This window comes from Abramis brama (assembly GCF_963993115.1).
Source record: "Abramis brama genome assembly, chromosome: 16".
Taxonomy (NCBI): Eukaryota; Metazoa; Chordata; class Actinopteri; order Cypriniformes; family Leuciscidae; genus Abramis; species Abramis brama.
Genome location: NC_139978.1, coordinates 16729943 through 16756219, shown reverse-complemented (window position 1 = coordinate 16756219; position 26277 = coordinate 16729943). Strand labels below are relative to the sequence as shown.

General features: G+C 36.4%; 1 protein-coding gene across 1 annotated transcript in view; it reads left to right on the top strand.

Moving 5' to 3' along the window:
- Positions 1–4384: 4384 nt before the first annotated feature.
- Positions 4385–26277, top strand: part of dok2 (docking protein 2) — a 22240-nt gene continuing 347 nt past the window's right edge. Inside the window, 8 exon segments of the mRNA XM_084087675.1 lie at positions 4385–4438; positions 4440–4493; positions 4495–4554; positions 6559–6690; positions 8914–9081; positions 14096–14198; positions 23172–23347; positions 24861–26277. The exon segment at positions 24861–26277 is cut by the window's right edge and continues 347 nt beyond it. Coding sequence (XP_083943801.1) covers positions 4400–4438; positions 4440–4493; positions 4495–4554; positions 6559–6690; positions 8914–9081; positions 14096–14198; positions 23172–23347; positions 24861–25850 — 1722 coding nt within the window. The 5' untranslated portion in view covers positions 4385–4399 and the 3' untranslated portion in view covers positions 25851–26277.

Sequence of the window (26277 nt, the reverse complement as noted above, 5' to 3'; positions counted from 1 at the left end):
TTATTTGTTCAGTCTAACTGAAGGGACAGAATAACATTAGGCCCATGTTAACAGATTAGAACATTCACACCCACACCCCAGCAAACACATTTACGTTATGGCAACATCTGTGGCACATTGCATTTCTGCTATGGCAACGTCGTTGTCTACGTGCTCGCAACATTGTAACAACGTAGAATTGTAAGACATGACAGGGCTGTAGCAACGTTGCTACGAGACATTCAGCAACTGAGAGATGACGTTCTGACAATTAATTTTTTTTATGCTAGATAGGTCTATAGATATCCCCCATTTAGCATGTTATGTTTTGTGGTTAATTTTTAATTAGTCATATGTTATACAATTATATACTTTTTAAATATTGTTTATCCTTATTATTATTTATGGGCCTAACAGTAAATTCATTATAATCAACACCTCCAAGTGTACACTTTGAAGGGTAAAAATGACAAAGAAGTTTAGCTAATTCAACTTTATTAAAACTGCATATGGTAATCAAATTGCACTTCCAAAAGTCATACATTTGTGAGAAGAAAAACAAACAAACATATTAAACAGGGAGTGGACTAAAATTAACTAGCATGAGCAAACATGCGACAGTCTGGCAAAGAAATGAATGAGACAACAAATCAAAGGAAAAAATAAACAGGTGTGTGAGCAGTTACAAATTTTTTTTTTTCTCTGTGCGTTTCCAAAAAAAAAAAAAAAAAGGAAAAAACATTAACGTGCAACAAGTAGGCTAGGCGTCGCTGCCTGTTCAATGAGTGCTGAAATCAATTAACGTTACTCATCATTAAAGTCCCCATGAAATCAAAATTGACCCTATTTACTTTGTTAGCGCATATTACTAGTCTTGTGGTGAACAATTAATCCGTGCAAGAAAATATTTAAAAAAAATTTTTTTTACCATGGTAATCTTTAATCAAAATCTGAAAATGCCCCTCCCTTCTGCATTGGAGGACCTTCTCTGATGACGTAGGTTTGAGGAATTGGTTTGGGCAACGCTTAACCACTCCCCTCAAACCGTTAGTCTGCTATGAGCGAGAGATGGAGAGGAGGAGCGCTAGAGTAAAACCCTGCCCTCTGTTCAATATTCCTTTTCACTGGGAAATACGTCATAACACTGGAGAAAAGTCGTTTGCAACTTCCGGTTCACGGGGACTTTAAAGTAATTTTGGCTTCATACTTTTGACATAAAGTTAAATATTTGTCATACCTGACCAGAAGATGTTCAAAAAAATGTCACATCAGATAAGGAAGTTGTAGGTTGTGTTTGAATAATTACGTATCTTATTTAGCTGAGGTAAATTAAACGCAATTCTCACGTATGGATTGCTCGATGAAGAATGAGAGACGGCCCAATGGTCAGTTGAAATTTAAAAGGCTGATTTTCGCGCTTCAGGGCAGTGACGAGTACATATGTCGTCCAGTGGTTGTCCAGACACCCTAGGCACAACCTTAAGCAATGGCCCTGAACGGTGGTTTAATGTCAACAAAGCTGTAACAACCTTCACCACACAACGTAGTTATAGCAACCTTTTGGCCATGTTGTTAAAACGTTGTTAGAAGGTTGGGTGTTTTGTGTTTGCTGGGTGTTCTGTGTTTGCTGGGGCAGAGGCGGCGCGATCGTTTCGGTGCCGAGTCTATTTTTGCCTCCGGGATCATAAATAGACCAAACGCTAACGCGTGCAGTGTGAAACTGGCGTCAGAGATCTAGTTGTATTTTTTGGCAGTAACGGTAACGGCGTTATTAAGATGGGAAGAGTAATCAATTAGATTACTCGTTACTGAAAAAAGTAACGCCGTTACTCCCATCACTGCACTTCAGCACTCCTTGAACAGTAAGGTTTTTTTTTTCCTTTTTTGGAAACGCACAGAGAAAAATAAATAAATTGTAACCGCTCGCACACCTGTTTAGTTTTTCCTTTGATTTGTCTGCTATTTAGTTTCATTCGTTTCTTTGCTCCTCTGGATTTGTTGATGTTTCCTGGACTGATTCCGTTTACCGACCTTTATCGCCTGGCTTTCAATGCTTCCCTGTCTGCCATGTAGCATACAGAACCCAGTTTTGTTCATGAAATGTTCTGATCTGCCTTTGCTTATTATGTTTTGTTTATTATACTTAAAAGAAATTTGTATATATTCGTTTATTAGTTTTTTTCTTTTTTCACAAATGTATGACTTTTGGAAGTGCAATTTGTTTACCATATGCAGTTTTAAAGGGACTATGTGTAGCTTTTTAGGTATTTTATTATCTAAAATCAATATTTTTATTCATAAATATGCCCTCAATGGTGTACAAATACCTATGCCAATGATCAGACTAATCCTCATAAACGAAGAATTTATTATCTTTATATACATGGGACGGGTAGGTCCACGGAGGCTTCCATGTAGTTCCGCCATCTTGAAAAACTATAATAGCAGAGAGGGACAAAAAGTACTAGGCCAACGCGTTTCCACAACGCGTTTTCGTTCAGAACCAGCGTCACGTGACTGAAGCCAGCAGAAGCGGAGGAGCAGAGCAGTGAGAGGCGCTTGTCACTGCCGCGGCAAGTTTAAAAGGATACACTGTACGGTTATTTATACTCCATTCATTCATACATATGCGGAGTCACAGGATAAGGAGTCCTCGTCATCGAAAAAGTCCAAAATAGACCGTAAAAGGAAACGTGACCGGAGATTACAAAAACAACTAGATGGGAGAAATTCCTACACATAGTCCCTTTAATAAAGTTGAATTAACGTAACCTTCTGTCATTTTTACTCTTCAAAGTGTACACTTTCAGGTGTTGATTATAATTAATTTACTGTTAGGCCCATTAAATAATAATGATAAACAATATTTAAAAAGTATATAATTACCTAACATATGACTAATTAAAAATTAACCTCAAACCATAACATGTTAAATGGGGGATATCTCTAGCATAAAAAAAATAAATTGTAAGAACGTCGTCTGGCATGCTGAATGTCGCGCAACAACGTTGCTACAGCCCTGTCACGTCTTACTACTTTGTTATAATGTTGCCAGCATGTAGACAGCGACGTTCCCATAGTAGAAATGCAACGTGCCACAGACGTTGCCACAGTTTAAATGTTTGCTGGGTAGTTAATAGTAAATAAACACAAAGGGATAGACTTACCGTGTTTTAAAAGCTAGGTGTGAAGCCCCTAGATCTCTTATAATTTGTCTCTCCATGTTGTCTGGAGTGTTATGTCTACTGAAGTTTCTTGGAAAGATATTTTGCAGTATTTCGTCAGCAGAACAATCCAATAACACATTGAATAATAGTACAACCCACTGAAGGGATGTATGTCTTTCCCTCACAGTCTCTCTTTCATTCCCTTAAAAATCAAAGATGGCGCTGCTGTGAATAAGGTCTACAGTTCGCCGGAAAACACACAGCATTCTCTCGTCATCGTCATCATTGTGCCAACTTTTGCGCAGGCAAGCATCTAATTTTCTTTACACTATTTCTAATAATCTTTTTTCTTTATAAAATTCGGTTTGATTTTTGATCAACTAAATACAAACATCCCTTGAGAAAAGGGGTTTGCACTGGGTCATTACATGATGATTAAAAGCATTTAATTAAATACGTTTTATATCAAAGGCCTTTATTGTGTAACCTACATATGCAATAAAAGTGTTTTTCACTGTTTATTTTCTTTTAAAGCAGCTTTACAGAAACTCAGAACTCACACTACAATAAATACACACATGCTAAATATTATCTAGTTACACAGTAAGCCTACTGGTATTGTGTTCATTAAATCAAATAAATTATTTATGATGATTAAAATTGGAGAGCAGCACACAGTGGTCAGCACCCCTCTGGCTGGTAAGTTGGTTTGCATGTGTGTGTGTGCGCGTGTACGTTTGCGTGTGTGTGTGTGTGTGTCTGTGTGTGTGTGTGATGGAAACTTGACACAACATAGAACAGGAAGTTTTGCAGTTGACCTCAGACCCTGAAAAAATAAAGACCTCAGATCTTAAAATAGCTCTTATGTGACAAATATAAATCAGTGACAGTACTTATACCTGCTTGATGAATACTTTATAAATGCATACAAATTTAGTGATTAAATTCTCTCTCTCTCTCTCTCTCTCTCTCTCTCTCTAAAAAAAAGAGAGGGGAATCCTCAGGCTTCCTGTAATCAACCAAAAAATTAAAAATCATTGAATTTGCAATAAACATTAAAAATAAATAAACATTTAAAATGTTTTCAAATGTTAAATACGTTATTGTTTCCTTTCATTTAGGTACAACATGAGGAAACTAGTGATCTTGAGTAATCATTGTGGCTTCGACACACACTGAGGCTCTTGCACAGCTCTGCAAAGAAGTGTAAACTCTTTGGGCTATACAGGAAGTAGATATGGCGGAACTTGGAGATGCTGTTTGCGTCACAAGCAAGTTCAGCAGAAGAAGTATGATACACTAGATGAGACAGTCTCTAGGAGCTGGGTCGGAGACAAGACCGAGAGAAATGGAGGAGGACATCAGAAAGAAGGGGATGCTGTATATACAACAGCAGCGGTTTGGGAAGGTAAGGCAGAACATGCTTTACTTACCAGGGGTTTCGAGTTGGGGGAATGAAGACAAAATCAAAGAACGTGTTCTTCCAGCATGGATGTTTTTGAGAACAGTAATGGTCTGTCAGTAACTACTGGCATATAGCACAAAATGAAGGCTGTACTAAAAAGGCTTAAATCAACAGGCCTGAGTGCAGGATGTAGCCGCTCCATATCATAAAGTACCACAAAATAATGAAACCAATGAATATTGTATAAACCCTTTAGTTGGATGCTTGTCTACTTTTAAATTATATCCAAATCGAAGAGCTTTCTGTTGCAAGATACTACTGGACAGTTACCCGTTCTTTATTTCCCGTGTAACACCCACAATTTTGTATGCGATTGTTTGTAGAATTGCAGAGCTGCTGTTCATATTGCAAACCAGTAGATGAAAGAATAAAATATAAAATAATAATAGTAACAAAGCGTTGATATGTGTGCAAATTTGGTCACCTACCCAAACACCAAGGTCTCATGGAAAGAAACCAGTAATGTACTCTTGATGTTGAGTAGTAGTGCAATGAAAGCATGTAGATTGGTTCACAAGGCTATTTTCAATTGCTTTTCTTTTTTAAACCCTGGGGAACATATTGAATTGGTTGTTATTTTCATTAATATCCAATACTGAAGACTTGTCAAGGACTGATGGAGATTTGGAGATCAGACATTCACGTCTTCATAAGGGTACAAACGTATGTGTTCTTACAATATGCGTGTTAGTAGTGTTTAGTGTGCCAGAAATTCTATTCAAATTCCAAAGTCAATCAAATGAAAAAGATAAATATGTCATCAAAACAGGGCTTCTGTATTATACATTTGCATTGAGCTTGATGGGCTTGGTCTATAAATTTCAATTAACTGCTTTCACTTCGCCTAATTTGAACCACACGTTTGGGCAATCTTTAGGGCAATTACAATAAGAGAGAAATTCATGGATCATATTAAGCTCACTGGCAGTGTCATGAACAACTTCCTGAACTGTGAACATGATCCACTTTAAAAAGTTCATATTCTCATCTAAAACAATTTTCACTTCATTTTGATTGATGCCACTGATAATATTGTTAGTTCCGCCATATGGGACTACAATAGAGAATTATGGCCTGCTGGAGTCCATTAAAGTGAGTTAATGTTAGCAGTAGGATCAGGGCTGTCTCTTTAGGAAACCATAAGGAGAATGTTGCATCTGTAATAGATTAAGTGTTGTTTGAGGCCATGAATTTCTCTGAAATGGTTGGTAATGTCCGTACCACAGAGATTCTCTGAACAATTCGTCTTATTATGGGCATTTCCTGAATGAGGAATCTCACATTTTAAATGCTATCAAATGATGCACTTGTGATACAACCGTGCTTAGGCACTCGAACCAATGTTAAAGCAGTAACAAACTCTTATCTTTTTCAGTATTCTACATTGACATGTTTTCATATTTTACCTTTGGACTTAGTTTGACTGTTTGCTTTTAAGTTAAAACATCTTTATTGGTCTGTTCCAGTAAAGAAAATGCTGTCTTTATTTTAGGAAGGACTTGGGATATTTTTATGTGCCTTGAACCACTTCCAGTTTCACTTCCAAAGGTCAAAAACAAGCTAAATTGAAAAAATATTGGTTATACTTTGGAACGCCGACATTATAAAAACTATATTCGGTTTACTGCGGGGAAGCATGGGATAATGTGTGTCAGTGGGTAAGATGTGTCACCCTAGCTGTGCATTATGTCAAGAGCTTACTCATTTAAATTACTCAGCTTACTGCTTTAAATGTGAGACAAGTTGTCATAAGACCATTTTTCTACAAGTCTATATTTTTATGGCTGTAATATGTAGAGGCTTTCTTCTAATGCTGGTTGATAGTAGACATCCTGAAATATAATAAGGTCCATTAGTTTTATATCTTATTTCTTCATGCCTACAGGACAATGTAAGTAAAAGTGTCACAGTTTACATCACTTTCCATTCATCTTCTTTATCTTTCAGAAATGGCGAAAAGTTTGGTCCGTGTTGTACCGCGAGAGCTCCTGCTCTATCTCTCGCCTTGAGTTCTTTGAGTGCAAAGATGGAGCTGGCAGCACGCTGGAGAAAGCCAATCGCAAACAGGAAAACAAAAAGGTGAACAACAAACTTAGATTTTCCCTGTACTGCGTACATAAATAAGATGTGGTGAGTGATGCAATTCCAGAACACAAACAATCAAACTCTGTGAGGGGTCATGCACATGCCTTGTGTGTGGGTGGACATGCACAAACAATTTGCAGGAAGTACCATTACTGTCACGTTTTGTTCCTTGTTCCTTCTTCTTCTTCTTCTTCTTCTTCTTCTTCTGATTTTTAATGGCAGTTGGCAAACAACTTTTTAATGTGCATTACTGCCACCTTCTGAAATGGAGTGTGGATCAAAATAGCCTACTTTACTCACTACTAATTAAATAAATAAATACATAAATATCTAATAAAATTATTAATATTAAAGGACAAATCCAGTGAAAAATGAACCTAGGGGTAATTAACACATGGTTACCGAGTCGATCGTTCCCTGCGATGCGTTTTCATGAAAATCGAATGTATAGAGTTTTATCTTTAAAAACAGATTAGCTCATAACAGTAGTATATGGGGCACAGAGTAAGTAAAAGTAAATCGCTAGTTAATACCACTAACAAGGCTCAAAATAGCCTCACACTAACACGGTAGCATAATGAGGGTCCCTACATGCAAACCGAAGCATTGAGAACTTTGTAACTGACAGTTTAATAAGAAGATACTTTATAAAGACAGTACATTACGCGTTTACAGACAGGCGTCATCTTGGAAAACAGTCTCGACTAATCGAGTCACGAACGCCGTGCTAAGTGAGCTGGTCGATAGGAATTACGCATAGTGAAATCTAACGTAGCACGGCGTTCGTGACTCGACTAGTCGAGACTGTTTTCCAAGATGACGCCTGTCTGTAAACGCGTAATGTACTGTCTTTATAAAGTATCTTCTTATTAAACTGTCTGTACACTTACAAAGTTCTCAATGCTTCGGTTTGCATGTAGGGACCCTCATTATGCTACCGTGTTAGTGTGAGGCTATTTTGAGCCTTGTTAGTGGTATTAACTAGCGATTTACTTTTACTTACTCTGTGCCCCATATACTAGTGTTATGAGCTAATCTGTTTTTAAAGATAAAACTCTTTACATTCGATTTTCATGAAAACGCATCGCAGGGAACGATCGACTCGGTAACCATGTGTTAATTACCCCTAGGTTCATTTTTCACTGGATTTGTCCTTTAATACATTATCATTCACATCATTATTAATACAATTTCCATATCCTTCTTATGAGCCCAGTTTTTTCCAAAAAAATAAATATTGCTTTATACCCCACATGCCCTGAATTCATTTTTAATATTTCCTTCATTTCAAATCAGATTTTTTCTTTACTTAGCCTATCTTTCAGAATCATCCTTTCCTGCTTATACCTATGACAATTAATAATTACATGTTCTAAAGTTTCACTACTATTACACTGCTTACACAACCCAGGTTCATGTTTCCCTATTATTTTAAGCATACTATTTAATCCAGTATGCCCAAATCTCATTCTCTAAATAATGTCGTTCCTTGTTCCTGTTTCATGTATGTCATGTGATCCCTTGTTCAAGTCATGTGATCTTGCCATGTGTTCCCTTGTCTGATGTGTCATGTTGTCATTGGTTCATTGTTTCATTGTTCACAGGTGTCACTTGTCTGGTCGTTAGTCTTGTGTATTTAAGCCCTCATGTTTGCACTGTGTCTTTATTTAGTAGACACAATGTTTCCTGTAATGATGTGTAAGTTTATGTTCTTGTTTTGAGTTCCATGCCTCGTCATGCCTTTTTTTATGTGTATATATGATCACGTTTTGGAATAAATTGCATTTGTTTTCTCACTACTACTTGCCTTCAGTGGACTTCAATCATTACAATTACATATGTTCCCATTTCTGCTATGAAATATGACAAATAAAAAATACCCAAAAATACCATCTCCCAAAAAAGGGTTGTCAAAAAAATGCTATCTTCTGAAATTAAAGCATTTGGATGATGTTTATTTCTGAAAAAATAAAAAATGTAAAAGAAAATGCTCACACATCAAACCACCCACCCAAATGGCAAATCTGGAGCTTATTTAAATTGTTCTGATGTGTATGAAACAGATTCACCTTGTCAAGTTTTTGTAAGCAGTTAGAAGGCATATTGAGTATATAGGCTGTCCAAAAGTTTGAACTAAAGCACCCCCTTCCCACACTTGCTGGAAAACATTTCAAAACATTTTTTAACCTCAATTCCCGAGTTTCTTGTTTTTTACAGGTGATAAAAATGACCGACTGCATTCGTGTTTCGGAGGCTGATGTCGAAGGCTGTCCACGGGATTGTGGACCCTTTTTGGTGGAGACAACTGAAAAGACATTTGTTTTCGCCGTTGAGACAGCTGAACTGGAGGATTGGATCCAGAAACTGTGTGAAATCGCCTTTCCGGTATTTATCACTGAATTTAAATTGTGCAATTGTCTCTTTCCAGTATTTTTTCCTGTCATAGAATATTGGTGTAATGGCTCACTTAACACCTGATTGCAACCGTGTTGAGCGGTTACATCAGAGTTTCCAGGTTTTGTCCTCGCTTTTGTTCCTGGCTTTGTAACCACAGTTGTACTCAAACTCTTGTTGCATGGCAGTGTAATCATAGACATTGTATGTCTAACTTCTGCCTTCAGCCATGGCTAAAGAGATTGTTATTGCTAAAAGCTTGTCAGCTCCTTACGCTAAAATTTCTGCAGACGCAAGGATTCAAATTACAGTGGCTTGCCACTTGCTAGGGATTTTTTGCCACATCAGCAAATGTAAAAGCCCTTCAAAGCTGATCAGAAACTTGCTTGTGACTCACAGTGCTCCCCGTGCTGCTAGTTAATGCTTGTGCAAAGAAGAACAACTGTTTCCCATGAATTTTGTCAGATGTGTTTTTTATATATTTACAGAAGGGAAGTTGTTTTCGTATCTCATTGTACCACATATTTGTGCTGTGGGTGATGGTTTTAGTTCAAATGAAGGAAGTGCATGCCAAGTAACATTGACTTAATGGATTCTAGAGGTACATAAGCTTTAATCGGATAGTTGCAACATGCAGAACCTTGCTCTAGCCATGAGTCAGAGTAAATGCTTCATGTCATTACATGAACTAAGAAGTAAGTTTGAAGCACAGGGGCCTGTACTCAAAGAGTTACGAAAGGTTCTCTACTTATAACTTCTCATTTTATCACTCACAGCAGTACTGCAGTGTGACCCACCCGATTGTCTGACCTCACACTCTTTCAATTGAGCTAAAATGTGCTCTCTTTAGTTCCATATCCACTTAAACTACATTTAATAAGGGAGAATGTACATCCAGCCGGTTGTTCTCTCAAAATAACCCTCCGACAGGGTGATGAGGGGTCTTGATTAGCCTGAAGGGGGTTTATTTTGAGAGAACAACCGACTGGATGTACATTATCCCGCTTATTATTACATGGCTTTTACCGCTTTACTTTCGTTTTGTTTATTTTATGATTAAACTTTACGTTGATCGTTCGCGTCTCCTTCTTCCCAGAGCCTTGAACATTGTTACACTTTACTTCCTGAACAAGGATGTTCACTTTTCAAACTAAATCGCAAGTGTGAAAGCACCCTTAGAGGTTTGTTCAAATCCATAGCCTGGGAAACAATAATAGTGATGCTTGTCAGACAGATCAGTCAGATATGAATTTCAATATATGGGTCAGATCACAATACTGGTTGTGGCTTGTTGGTAAAATGGACAATTAATCAGTATTAACAGACAGAACACCAGTATCTGCAAGTTAAACTTTTTTTTTTTTTTTTTAGAATTGTCATATTAATTATATAATTAATTAGGACTGTTGTTTTGTCTGTGATACTGATTAAATATCTATGTTACCAACAAGCCGAGACAATGTCTGAATCCGAAATCGCCCCCTAAACCCTCGATCCCTATTCCCTACATTAGTCCACTAATACAGCAGTGAATGAAAATGAGGGAGTGAATTCGGACAGTCGTTGAGTGTATATTGGCCGTACAGTCGTTATTGCGGTGCAATGTGGGATTGAATGAGTGCACTCAATAACGTCCACTATGGCTTCGGACACCACTACAAATGGATGTCCCCTCGAATATTGCCCTATATGAGGGTACAGGGGGTGATTTTGGATTCAGCCCTGTATTATGTTTTGACCCATATTGAAATAAACTATTATGTATGATGTCTCAGTTTCCTCCAGCTTTTTAGCTTTTCCTAAAAAAGGAAAATGCTGCTGTCTTTCAGAATTTGAATCTGAAGAGGTGCTACAGAAAGCCAACACTAAAAGCTGTGCTGTGCCTATTGAATGAGGAACACTGGAATAGAAAATATGGAATAGAAGTGCTTGATGTAATGCATTTGGGGAAATGAATACGGCTTTATTCTGTGAAGGTTTCTGTTGTGCAACATAATGATCACTTTGGCACAGTTTTGGAGAGTGTTTCTTGGCTCATAATGTGGTTCCTCAACAAAGGCCATTTGTCCAAACCTCATGTGGTGAAGTTAAAGTGCATTTCAGCAAATGCAAAATAAAAGTGTAAAGAGAATTTCCATAGCACATACCACTGATATGACACTTGCAGATAGAGGGCTAACGGTGTGAAAAAAAGAGCATATTTTGCTGAGCTATAATGGTTTAGCTATAATTGATCTCAACTTTTTTTATTCAGGACCATGATTTTATACTGGACACTAAAGTTGTAACCTGCATTTAGTTTTTTATTAAGTTGTGCTTCAGCACTGCTGTCTGATGGTTTGAGGTAATTCCTACGGTTGCCTGTGATCACCACATCAGAGCTGATCAGTAATATTTTGATATAGTTAATATGCTATTGTATTTTTTATTGATATTGTGTAGTTTTTATAAGCATATTTTCACTTTTGTTTTTATATTAATTTTAGTTTAATATTTTTGCACATTTTTATAGCCACATCAGTGGAAATTCTACTCTTTTTTAATATTAATAGTCTTAATATTTATATTTAGAACATGATAAATATACACAATAAAAGTGTATCAACTAAATGCATATATGAAACATCTATATGATTATTTTGATAGTCAATTTTAACATTTTGAAAACTTTAAGTTGATCTATTATTTCTATTTTATTTTATTTCAGCTTTATTTTAGTTAAAGGCACAATATGTAAGATTTTTGGTTTAAAATATTCAAAACCCACTGGAACAATGTTATATATTTTGTTGACTTGTGTACTTACATTATCCCAAATGTTTCCAACAATGTTTAAATCCAGACAAAACAGCAATTTTAACCAGTGTAAAGGCCCACGTCATTGCGCCACCTGTCAAAGACATCATATCTGTGTTACCCTTGATTTCCGTGGAAACACCAAAGACGTTTTAATATATTATGTGTTTAATTAGACAGGTGAGCAACTGTTTAGATACCTTTATCGACAGAAAACTATAATCATTGTTATATAGCTCAACACGATAAGTCTTATTGTTTGAATCTAGTATTTTCTCGATTTACCGTAAGTAATATGTTTGTGTCCCATGAGAGTGTACTCTGTGTACCTCAGAGACAATGCCATTTTGTCAAGTGGCTAACATAATCAGAAAGTGCTTTATTTGTAATAACAGTAATACAGCATTTTCTCCACCATACAATATATTTTAAAATCAATTGCATTCCATTTAGCAACACAAGTCATCCAGCGTTGCAAGTGGCTTTGCATGTTCGTGGTATTACCCGTGGATTTTACTGTTATCAGGCAGTTCTTGTATATCGCGTACTCTTTGTCGATTTTGTTTGTCCCATCAATGGTATAAAATCCGAAGTGGGTCCAGACTTTGGACTTATACGTGGCTGGCATCTATTATTACTCACACTGCTGTCCGCCATAAAAAACTATTTTTCTTAGTTAACTTATGTTTACGTTTCCCTCATTCATATGTTGAGTGCCACCTCGAGGAGCCAAGAAATAGCAACCCTGGGAGCAGGGAAATCTATTTAGAGTGCCTTATTTTATTAATTAAAATATCAGTATTTCCCGCCAGCATATTGATTCTCGTATCGCACGGAGGACAACGATATATTTCCCTATCAATATTTTATCCCACCTCTATCTAATATCTGCACGTACTGTAGTATGATTGTTTTGACCAAGTAAAACAGCTCTGCATTTCCCCACAATTGTAATTCATCAGATAAAGTGGCCTGTATGAGTAGTAATTCAGAAGAATGAAATTAAAATAACGTGAATTTAAGTGATCAAACATAACTGCAACAAAGTTTAAGTTCTGGAAAGAAGAAGCATTCGCTCCAGTGGCCTTGTTCCACCACCACGGCTCTCGGCCCCACCCTGCTTCATACCACAGTAACATTAATAAAACTTCATTACATTAGAATTAGAACATTATTCAACACAGGCTCATTGGAAAAACGTATCTGTGGCAACATTTTTGCAGAACGCCAAAAACTTACCTATATGTACATATCACTGCAGTTTCCAACAGAAATGAACTCTAGAGGCAGTAAAACAGCAAGAACTTTTAATTGTTTTCACACACAATAATGATCACAGGGCAGATTATGGATTAATAAAGACTTGTTTTCATGCAGCACCTTGCACAATATAATGTTATAACCTCAAAACACTTTTTACCATAGTGCATGATTTGTAAACAAATATATTTTGGAGTTTGAATCACTTAACCAGCTCCATATGTTTCGGTTTTACTGACGTACTAAGCTTGCTCGGTATTGCTTTCCATCGGCTGTGGAGGTAAAGATGACAGCTCCCATGAGTCCACGCTCATTCACGGCATCATCAAGCTACGTCTTTGTTATTGTTTTGAATAAGTGACCTCTAGCGGCGAAACTTACATACTGTGCCTTTAACAAAAATGCTTTCAATAGATTTATTTTTAGTGACTGATAACACTGGAGCAGATCTGTCATTCTATACCAAGACAAAAAGACATACTGTATATGCAAAATATATTTGTCTGAACAAGCAAGTAAAATCACCATAGTAGCCGATTCTTCTTTTCTGTGTTTTTGGACGTAACACTAAAATCCAGGTACAAATGATGCAAACATTAAGGGCTGGTTTCACAGACAGGGCTTAGACTAAGCCAGGATTAGGTCTTAGTTTAATTAGGACATTCAAGTATAGCTTTTATAAACGTGCCTTAGAAAAAAACATTACTGGTGTGCATATTGAGACAAAACAATGGGAGTGACATATTTTAAGATATGTCAGTGCAAGTTGCTTTCAGGTAAAACAGACATGCATTTTAGTCTGGGACTAGACTTAAGCCTTGTCTGTGAAACAAGGGGAAAATTTCCTACCAAATCCGATGAGACCAATCAAACTATAAATCATTGATATAGACTTTCTATTTCTTTGTGATGCCTGTTATAAACTGCCGTATATTTGGGTTCATTGTAGATGAGCTGGACAGAGAGAGGAGCAGTGAGAGGAAACAGTTTACATGGTGAATTTGATGATGTAACAATGGCGGACAACACCCTCTACTGCAGCAGAGAAACTGGTAAGAAAGTGTACAGAATGTACAAAAACACATTAGTTGTTTTGGAATTATTTTGTTTAGTAATTTTATGAACGAACACACTACTAAAGTCACCAAAGGAGTTGCATGTGGCACTGCTCTGATGGAGGAGCTGGTAAAGTACCTTAAAAGGTCACACAGCCAGCTCATCTTCTAGTTTCTGTGAAAAAAGACATGTAGAAAGTCAATCTCATGGCAGGAACAGAGGTCATTTCTAACCGATTAGGTGCACCTTTTGTACACATCTGACATGCTTAAATGAGATTGGCTTGTTCTCTAGTCTGACACCTCTAAGTTATTTTGTGCTGTGAACATCGTGAACCAACTTCTTCATTCCTCTATTACGTAGTGGAAAGTTGTGGCTCATCTTTGTTCACTTGTGGTGGAAAGAAACAAGTGTCCGCCTTGTTTTGCAGATTGACCACCTATCTTTGTAAATGTGCAATATCCTGCTGTTCTCAAAGATGGTTCAGTACCCTATTTGACTTCCTTTACATCCGTTTTTATTTTTATTTCTTCATTAATGATGGGTAAGTGCTGTTTTTTATGGTTAATTTAGTCGTCTGTGTCATTTGGAACATTATTTTGGCTCATTTGCAATTACACAAAACAACAGCACTTTTTCTCATTGTGTGTGTCTCAATGTAACCATGTACAGTAAATACAGCGAGGTCCAAATTTATACAGATTTATGTTTATATAAACTACTGTTCAAAAGTTTGTACTTAGTACTATGTACTAAGGCTTCTTATTCGATCCAAAAATACAGAAAAACTGTAATATTGTGAAATATTATAACAATTTAAAATAACTGATTTTTATTTGAATATATTTAAAAATGTGACTTATTCCTGTGATGGCGAAGCTGATTTTTTAGCATTAATACTCCGGTCTTCAGTGTCACATGATCCTTCAGAAATCATTCTAATATTCTGATTTGCGGATCAAGAAACATTTCTTATTATTACCAATGTTGAAAACGGTAGCTGCCTCATTTTTTTTGGTATCACTTTCGATTACAGCCCGGAAAGTACTGCATAATTAAGACGAATTTACGGCGTAACTTATAATTATAGTGTACCTATAAAGTACTTACATGTAAGTACAAGGGATCAATATATGTAACATTTTGGGATTAAAGGGGTAACAACCAGGAGAATTAACAAATTATGTATACTGTAAGTATTTTAGAACCAAGGGGTACTTATTCTACAATTATGATAGGGCCTACAACAATCTTACATTTGGGAGCAATTAAGTGAGAACATACACTGCGTACTGTATAGGCTTTTTAGAAATTACAGGGTACATATCTGTGCATTTATACAGTAATTTATTTATTTTTTGATAGCAAAAGTGCAGATGTTTTAGTTTGGGCTTACATGTTTCAAGGCAAGTAAATAAAAACTATTTTCTAAACAAAAATGATTTTTTAAATACTGGGGAAATATACTCTTGTTCCATGCAGTTACAGGGTTGCATATGTTACACTTACCCTGTAAGAGTATATCTCCCCAGTATTTAAGCAAACGTTGCAATAGTTTTAGTTTTTAGTGCACTTTTGTTAAAAACAATCACTGTATAAATGCACAGATATGTACCCTGTAATTTTTTAAAAAGCCTGTATGTATTGGTAGACTATTATTACAAAAAGGTACACAGTGTATGTTCTCGCTAAATTGCTCCCAAATACTTACAGTTTAAATACTTACAGTATAAATCATTTGTTAATTCTCCTGGTTGTTACCCCTTTATTCCCAAAACTTTACATATTGTTCCCTTATAACTAACATGTAAGTACTTTATAGGTACACTATAATTACCGTAAGTTACACTGTAAACACGTTTTAATTACACAGTACTTTGTGGGTTGTAATCTAAAGCGTTACCATTTAAAAAAAATGTATTATTATAAAATGCCCCAGCTTAAGTTAGCATGAGGCTGAACTTGAACTCTCCATTAAACTCTCTGCGTTTTCTTCTGTCATGCTACTTGTTTCTTCTTCCATCTGTTCAATTAAATTGAGCAAATTGAAAAAGAGGCCAACAGACAAATGCATAAAAACAAAATAACCAAAACACATCCCTTAAGACAGAAAAGACAGATAAAAGTCCCCAGTGGACACGTTTCATATTGTGGCTCTCAGCAAGATGACAGTCAAGAGGGGAAGTGGAAGTGCAAAAACATGCATCACTAATGCAGGTGCCAGGCAATCTGACCCAGCCGGTTGTATTTCATCGGCATTTAAATACAGCCCTGACTGTTTAAGCTTGGGTGATTATGTTACTATATGTGGCCGCATTCAGAAATAAGTGCTTAAATGATCTAATCATGTCTTGTAGACATGTTCTGTTGCTTTTTCCTCTTTAGGAATATATCAGGCTTGGGGAAGTTTCAGATTCAGATTGTTCTGTCAAGCGACAGCAGGGTAAAGGGGTGCACAAGGAATTAGATGATCAGAAGGGAACTGTAAAACTACAGTTTTATGTACAGTACACACAAATGTTTATGTCAGGATTCACCATTTTTACAACAAACACAGTTGATCTATTAATGAATCAATTAAAATAAATTATAAGTAAGACTAAAATAACTGTAAACCACATCAAGTAGTAGCAGATCTCATAGTATCTGAAACCACATGCCAGATTCGAAAACAGTAATTGGAGCTCAGAATATAATGTAGTTTACTATCACAACTTGACTACGGCAATTTATTTCTGATCTCAGATTCAACACATTGGCGCATTCATTTACACTATTAGTTAATACTAGGTGTTTATAGGGAATTAATCCACAGTGACATATTTAATAATAGCAATTCATATATGTGACCTTGGATCACAAAACCAGTCATAAGTCGCATGGGTTTATTTGTGGCAATAGCCAACAATACACTGTATGGGTCAAAATTATTGATTTTTCTTTTATGCCAAAAATCATTAGGATATTAAGTAAAGATCATGTTCCATGAAGATATTTAGTGAATTTCCTACCGTAAAAACATTTATTTTTGTGAGTGAATGCAGCACAATCGCGAACATAAATGGACAATTTTAAAGGAGATTGTCTCAATGTTTCGATTTTTTTTGCACCCTCAGATTTCAGATTTTCAAATAGTTGTATCTCGGCCAAATATTGTCCTATGCTAACAAACCATACATCAATGGAAAGCTTATTTATGAGATTTATGTATAAATCTCAATTTCAAAAAATGTACCCATGTGACTGGTTTTGTCATCCAGGGTCACATATGACTTAAACTCTTAATCAGATTTATTAGTTGCTGATGCAGCAATCATTAATGAAGGGTTTAGTTCTTCATGAGTCATACAATAACTCAAGATTATCTGTGCATTAGTTAAGTGTGAATTAATGCATGTGAGTGCACTATTGTAAAGTGTTACCATTTTTTTTGTTGTTGTTGTTGAAAGAAGTCGTGCTCATCAAAGCTGCATTTATTTGATCAAAAATACAGTAAAAAACAGTAATATTGTGAAATATTACAATTTAAAATAACTGTTTCTATTTTCATATTTTGAAACATATTTATTCATGTAATCACAAAGCTCGTTTTTTAGCATCATAGATTGGAGTCTTCAATGTCACACGATCCTTCAGATATCATTCTAATATGCGAATTTGCTGCTCATGAAACATTTCTTATTATTACCAATGTTGAAAACAGTTGTCCTGCTTAATATTTTTGTTGTTGTGGAAAACGTGATTAATTTTTTCAGGAATTCAACTCAAAAGTTCACAAGAGCATTATTTATTTATTTATTTATTTATTTTTTGATAACATTATAAATGTTAAATGTGAGTTAAATAAAAGTTTCATTCATCTATTGAAAAAAAATATATTAATAATAAAATAAATCTCACCAACCCCAAGACTATCATATTTATCCCCTGAGAAACCTTTGAGTTGTTTGCAAGCGAACACAACGTTTCTTGGGGGAATGCAATCGTTTTATAGGGGCTCCATAAAAATAGTGCTTGAGTCGCAAAATATTCTATTTAAAGGCACTGTCAGTGAAATGTGACCCAATTCCAATTTTTTGCTCATATGTGACAGATAAACAGGAAAAAAAACGCATGCATTCGGATATTTCAAGATCGGTTTTAGGCCTCATTCATTTTTGGAAATGAATCAGATACAAATCAGATATGTGCCAATGCGACTGTCATGTAAACAGGCAGATCGGATTTTCTGAGGCATTAGGCAACGTCTCCACGGTTTAATGACGAGAGCAATCTCGACGCGCATCTGCAAAGGAACGGATGGCCCAACGAAACGTTGTGTCGTCGTAGGAGAGGAATGTGGATAAACGTTGACACAACATATCAAAGGTTGGCTTGCTCATCCTAAAATTTTGGCCACAAAGCCCGCCACAATGTGCTCAAACCATTCCTGAGAACTCTCTCGCACACAATAATTTAGAGTATATGCGCAGTGATGCAATGATGATGGCCCTTTTCGGCCTCAAAATCATGGTGATGTTTGGCGAACTTCGCATAGGCTATATCGCAAAGCTAGCATCAAGCATATTTCGCGTTTGTCCATCTGTGCAAGAACCCCCTTTAAGCATGCACGATGTTTCAGATAGTATGGCAAGTGTAAACACATGAATTGGATATGGGTCACAACTGAAAGAACGTGTAAACGGACGGTCGAAAAAAGTGGATATAGGCAACAAATCAGAATTGGGCATCAATACCTGCAGTGTAAACGTGGCCTTAGATTAGGAAGGGGTTCCTGTGGCTGGTTGAATCCTTATGCTTGACTAGTAGCCACTGGCTAGTGACCTTCTACTAGCAAAGGATGCCACAGGAAATCCTACATCTCAGCTGATAAAGTTCTCTGTTTATGCCGCTTTACATTGAAAGTGACATTTAGACCCCACTCTAAATACTTACATGAAATGTGTGTTGTTGAATAGAACATAGAACTTCCTGAACATAACTCACACCTGGAGGGAGAATGAGATAAAGTGTATGAGAATGTTATGCAAATGAGGTCATATGGAAAGTGAGGTGGAAATGGGGGGTGGTTCAACCACAAAACAGTTGCCATAAATTTGGTGCAATGCCAAGTGTAGAGCAATAGAAAGAGAGAATCTTGCATATGAATCTTACCACTTGTTGCTCATGACAACAGGATGTAAATGTGGAAATGCATCTTGTTACATTTTTACACTAGTCTGTGTACACTGTGGCTTTTTTTTTTGTTCTTTTGCAGGAAGTGTAATTTTTTTTCATATGTTGAGAAGTGTGGAATGTTCGCTTCTGTTCTGACAGCTGCAAACAGAAGCTAGCATTGTCTTTGCAAAGGCACACTTCCTCTCAATGAAGTTTGACTGTGGCTGGAGTAGCCACAATTTTCAAACGGAAAAAGATACCTCCAAACCACATCACACTCTTTGTCTCTCTCTCCTTCTTCCCCTTTCTAGTATCTTTATCAACAGAGTTATGCAGTTTTAGTCCTTTGCTGTAACTATGGCATAAAGTAATACTTGTAGCTGTCTCAGACGACCGGAGGTCGAATCACAGCTGGAGTTCCCTCCTGTTGTTACCTCTCTCGTCTATATTGTCCTATCCAATAAAAGCCAAACAATTGAGTACAAGTTACTTAAAAGCAGGGCACAAAAAAAATCTTGCTGGGATGTCCTGGGACATACAGTTACACGAATACATTTATTGACAAAACACTGTAACATGCGATTGGGTGGTTGTTAAAGTTTTATTTCATTATATTAAGGTCACTGTCTCATTCACTTATAATTGCATGGATTATTTGTATTTATACGCACAGGAGAACTTCTCACGAACATTTTCGCCTAATTCACAACACGTGCGTATTGTTCTTAACATGGATTTGTTCTTAACCTTATTCTAAGGGATTGTTTACACGATTCTATTTCAACTAACAATGAAAAAACATATTTTGAAAAGATAAAATAAAAAATACAGTCAAAAGTGCAAGTTTTTGAAAACAATCCTATTATCTAGGATGTCCTGTTACTTTATCCTCTACAGTAAAAGACCTGGGTGTTATACTCGATTGCAACCTGTCTTTCGAAAATCATATTTCATATGTTACAAGAACAGCCTTTTTCCACCTTAGAAACATTGCTAAGCTACGTAATATGCTATCAGTTTCTGATGCAGAAAAGTTAGTTCATGCATTCATGACCTCGAGACTAGATTACTGTAATGCTTTATTAGCTGGTTGTCCTGCATCCTCAATAAACAAGCTACAGTTAGTCCAAAATGCAGCCGCTAGAGTTCTTACTAGATCAAGAAAATATGATCATATAACACCGATTTTATCATCACTACATTGGTTACCTATAAAGTTCCGTATCAATTACAAGGTATTGCTACTGACTTATAAAGCCCTAAACGGCTTAGCTCCAGTCTATTTAACGGATCTTCTATCGCCCTATAATCCATCGCGCTCTTTAAGATCACTAAATTCGAGGCTTTTGGTCATACCTAGGATATCCAGATCCACCAAAGGAGGGAGAGCATTTTCACATTTAGCTCCGAAACTCTGGAATAGCCTTCCTGATACTGTTCGTTGCTCAGACTCGCTCTCCCAGTTTAAAACTAGATTAAAGACGCATCTCTTCAGCCAGGCATTCATATAACATTTTAAATCTTACTGTTCAAACTACAATCTGGCCTCTAGTTCATAAATGCCAGAGGAGAACTGGCCCCCGACTGAGCCTGGGTTCTCCCAAGGTTTTTTTTCTCCATTGGGTCACTTGATGGAGTTTTCGGTTCCTTGCCACTGTTGCCTTTGGCTTGCTCAGTTGGGGATATTTTGGGGATATTAATTTAATTTTATCAATCAATAAATTTACACTAGAAACAACCTTGTTGTGTTATTTTGGTTTAATGCTGTGAAGCTGCTTTGATGCAATCTGTATTGTGAAAAGCGCTATATAAATACACTTGACTTATCGTCTCCGTTTAAACTACAAAAACGCAAATGTGTGAAATGAATGACAGCATGCACATGCGTATTAAGTGTTTAGTCTAAAGGTGCATACTGTTTCTTTACAAAGTGACATCGCCAACTACTTATCTGGCGTGCATAATACAGCATTTTTAGTCATTTTTGCAGATCTGTGCAGTGAACAGGAAAAACTTTAATGCTCAGAGTTGCAGTGCAATTCTAAACAAGACTTTTCAATGAGAGACTGAATAAACAAGGCTTGTATAGGCAGAATTAACAAGGGTAATGGGAAACAGGTGGTAATAATCAGAACATAATGAGTCTGGGCAAAGGTTTATGGGAAATGTAGTTCATGATGGAATGGCAAAGGACTAGGGAGGAGTGCTCTCTGGTGGAAATCAAGGGCACTCCAGCTGGTGGATGTAACAGACAAGAATGAAACCCAAAAAATATTTATTTTATTTAGATATTTTGATTTTATTTTAATTTAAGTGATAATTAAATAACAATGTTAGGGTAGATTTAAAGGATTAGTTCACTTCAGAATTAAAATTTCCTAATAATTTACTCTCCCCCACTTCATCCAAGATATTCATGTCTTTCTTTCTTCAGTTGAAAAGAAATTACGTTTTTTGAGGAAAACATTCATATATATATATATATATTTTTTTTAATGACCGATCGTTTCGCTAGATATTACCCTTATTCCTCGGCTGGGATCGTGTAGATCCCTTTGAAGCTGCTTTGAATCAGCAATTTGGACCTTCAACCCGTTGATAACCATTGAAGTCCACTATATTTCTTTTCGACTGAAGAAAGAAAGACATGAATATCTTGGGTGACATGGGGGTGAGTAAATTATCAGGAAATTTTAATTCTGAAGTGAATTAATCCTTTAACTACTGATATGAAACACTATAATAACAGGTCCCATTAGTCAATATTAGTTAATGCATGGACTAACATGAACTATCAACGAGCAATGCATTTGTTACAGTATTTATAAGCTTTGTTTACATTAGTTAATAAAATACAGTTGTCCATTGTTAGTTCATGAACAGATACAACTTTTGATAATAATAATGTATTATTAAATGTTTAAATTAAAACATGAACTAAAATTAATAAATGCTCAATAAGTCATTTTCATTGTTAGCTATGTTAACTAATGTTAACAAGTGAAACCTTATTGTAAAGTGTTACCAATACTATTAAAGCAGACTTTGAGAAACATCCACATTTACAATAAATGTATGCAGAGCCAATTAATTGTCCACGCTTTTGGCCTGACTATTTTTGGACTGAATAGCATAAGCAGAAAATCTCCTTTTGACACTTCACCTCAGGAAATTAATGGAGTCTCATCACCCATCTCGGCTCCCGTGTAGAAAAACATCTGCATGGCCAGCCCTCTATTAGACAATCCCTCTGGAGAAGCAGCAGAATCCTGCGCGCCACAGAGTTCACCCTAGTTCAGCAGTAACGAATGGGGTGTTGACCTTTCTCAGCAGAGAACATCTAATAAGGTGCTTGTTTCTCAGCAGCCATGTGCTAAATCTGTACACTTGTGCGGAAAAAACAATTATATTGGGTATATTGTTTCATCAAAAGAAATCTGCTTTGGATTATTGTACATATGTGAGAATGTAACCTCTGATACATACAATCTAAGAGTCAAAGAGTTGAAAACAGGTAAAAACTCAATTTCCCTACCAGTCGACTAATACTCAACTATTTACAGTTAGTAGGTGCTACGTCACTTATAGTCAACAGAATGTGTTAAAGGGATCATCAAAATAAAATGAAATCCAATCTTTTATTTGGAAGATATATGGCAATGAGACTCATAAGCCTTCAGGAGGCCACATGTGTTCTGAATCCACTGTTTTTCATCTGAGAGTATCTTTGAGTGTAAAGCGGCTATTACTGTTTATATTGTGTTCTTTTGGCACATTGTTAATATAAAGCTTTTCCTCCCTGTTGTCTTCAGCAATGAAAGACTTTAAGGTGACAGTGCGGCGCACGGAGGCTTCTGAGAGATGCAGCCTGAAAGGAATAGTGCTGCTACGGACTGATTCTGATAGCCTTCTTCTGAAAGAACCTAAGACAGGAGAGGTTCTCTACGCCTGGCCCTACCGTTTCCTCCGCAGGTTCGGACGAGACAAGGTATGGCTTTCACAGTGACCTACGGTCAGACACTGTCTTTAGACAAGATGTTAAAGTGATGTCCACACACATGTGAAAAACAAAATCCTACGGTGTTTCTTGAAAATAATTTTCTCCCAAAAATGAATACATTTGGAAAATAGAAAGCCATGCTAAAAAAAACACCCCAAACAACAACAACAAAAGTTTGCTGGTCTCTGTTGCCTGGTTTAAGAGGGGTTTATGCACTTTTCATTTGGTCAGCCTGGGAGACCATGTTAAGCCATCTAAGTCTAACATACCACAATAGGCCAGTTTAAGCTGATTTAAAAAAAATAAAAATAATTATACGTTATAAACCATCACTACCAATCATATCTTTATCAGTCAGTAAAGCTATTAATGTACAAAGTTGTTTTTATTTTAATTAATGCTTTTATTTAGCAAGGATGCATTGAATTAATCAAAAGTGACAGTGAAGACATTTATAATGTTACAAAATATTTATATTTCTAATAAATGCTGATCTTTTAAACTTTCCTTTTATCAAATAATTTTGTTTTTTAACATTGATAATAATAATAATAATAATAATAATAATAAATGTTTCTTGAGCAGCAAATCAGCATATTATAAATATTTCAAAATATTTTACAGTTTTTATTAGGGGTGTAACGATACCTCACGAATCGATACATATCACAATACTATACTCACGATACGATATTATTGCGATACTCCAAGACATGTGGTAAAAGGTTAACAAAAAATGTACTGTTCATTTAAAATGCTAAATTTTATACTACATTGTGTGTGAATAGGCTTGAACTTTTAACCCAATGCACAGGACAATAGAGACACCAGAATAAAAATATTCATGATTCTGAAGCTGAAAATACTGAATTATTTTAGACGAATATGCTTACACTGTCACAGACTAGATATATTTAAAATAATGTAGGGCACTTTTTACTGGTAACATAAAACATTTGGCATTATCAGGACCCACAAATATTCCCCCATTGCATTATTATACATTATATATATTATTTTAATGTAGTACTGACACTAAAACCCTGTAAACTTGATTTTTTTCATGCACAATAATTTTCATTTTGGGTGAACTATACACAATACATATTGTCACTTTCCACGATACATATTGTTATATTTTTGTATTGCGATATATTGTGACACGATATATTGTTACACCCCTAGTTTTTATAGTATTTTTGATCAAATAAATGTAGCCTTAGTGATCATAAGAGACCTTTCAAAAATATATAAAAAAAATCATGCATTGCTTTTGAGAATTAAATTCTAAAAAACATTGTCATTTCAACTTAAATTACATTAAACTGACTTGAATCTCGAATAACTTTAAAAAATAACGTTTAAAATGGCTTAACTTATTTTGATGAGTTGAAGTAATGAAAAAAACATTATTGTCATGACGTATTGACCATGTCATTTTTTGCAGTGTATTTACTACTAATTTGACTTCTAATTACACCTATAATTTCTCAATAAACAGGCAACATTCTCCTTTGAGGCTGGGCGAAGATGCGACTCTGGGGAAGGCAACTTTGAGTTCGACACAAAACAAGGCAACGCCATCTTCCAATCCGTAGAGGCCGCCATCAATCTACACAGAGTCCATTTACCTGTGAAGCAGATAGCAAGTGTGGAGCGAGATCCCATGCCCTCTTCACCTCGAATGAGAGCTGAAGAGTCGTCTGTCTACAGTATGGTGACTGAGGGAGCAATCAGAGATGGTCTCAAACAACCCCAGAACCCTCAGCTTTCCAGACTTGAAGCCCCTACAGACAAGCTTCTGACAGGGGTCAAGAGTCTGAACCTGGACACCAGGCCTCCGCCACGTAAGAACCAAGTCAAGAACTTCCGCAGCTGTCCCTTGGCCAACACAGAGGATGAGATGTATTCCCGGGCCATGGCGCCGGATCCAGATCGGGGAAGTCCAGGGGAGAAGAGAGAACCAAAAGACAGACGTTCCACATGCTCCAACCCCGAGGACTCAGACTACTCGCTGCCCTTTGACACCATTGCCAAGAATGTTATGGTAGACATTTTGTCAGCATCAAACCCTCCACCCGCTTTAGTAGAACCCAGTTGTGAAAATGACAAGAAAGGCAACGTAGAGAACACAGAACCGCTTTATGACATTATAGATGAAACTGCTATCAGAACCCGTTTCACGAACAAAAAAACTAAATCTTACAAAATGGAGCACATCTATGATGAACCGGAAGGTTGCGGTGTGGCCCCAAGTGGGCCTCCATCTCTCTATGATGAACCGGAGGAGGTCAAAGGTCACGCTTGGAAGATGTTGGGGACAGTAATGGACCCGAGTGGTCACGAGTACCCGTACAACGCTTCTGTCGATGACTACGCGGTTCCTAAACCTCCCAGAAGAGCCTTGCTGTCAAAGCAAAAGGACAGTGAGGAAGAAGAGGGTTCACCATATGATAACATCATGGTGAAAGTAACGCAAAAAAATAACTAAGAACTGCTTCAGAATCTTATATATGAGAACCATAATGATTGGTGATGCTCAGTTATGTGGCATCACTACTTCAGAGGACAATGAAGTGTGCGAATGAATGATTGAATGAATGAATGAAATATTTAATCAATTAATATGCCGAATGGATAATAGTTATCAGAGTGCTTTACTGTTCTCCAAAAAGCTTTGATCCATGGAAGCTTGTTTCCATGGGGTTAGGGTTAGATTCAATGCATCCTAGGAATTTTGACTTAATTACGTTATCGAATTCCAAGCTTATAACACACAATTCTACTTTTTTTTTTTTTTTTTTAATTGTGTGATATAAACTCGGAATTGCGGTAAAAAAAGTCAACTGTGAGATGAAGTTATGAAGTCAGAATTGCGAGACAGAAATTTGCAATTGTCAGAATTGTGAATTGATATC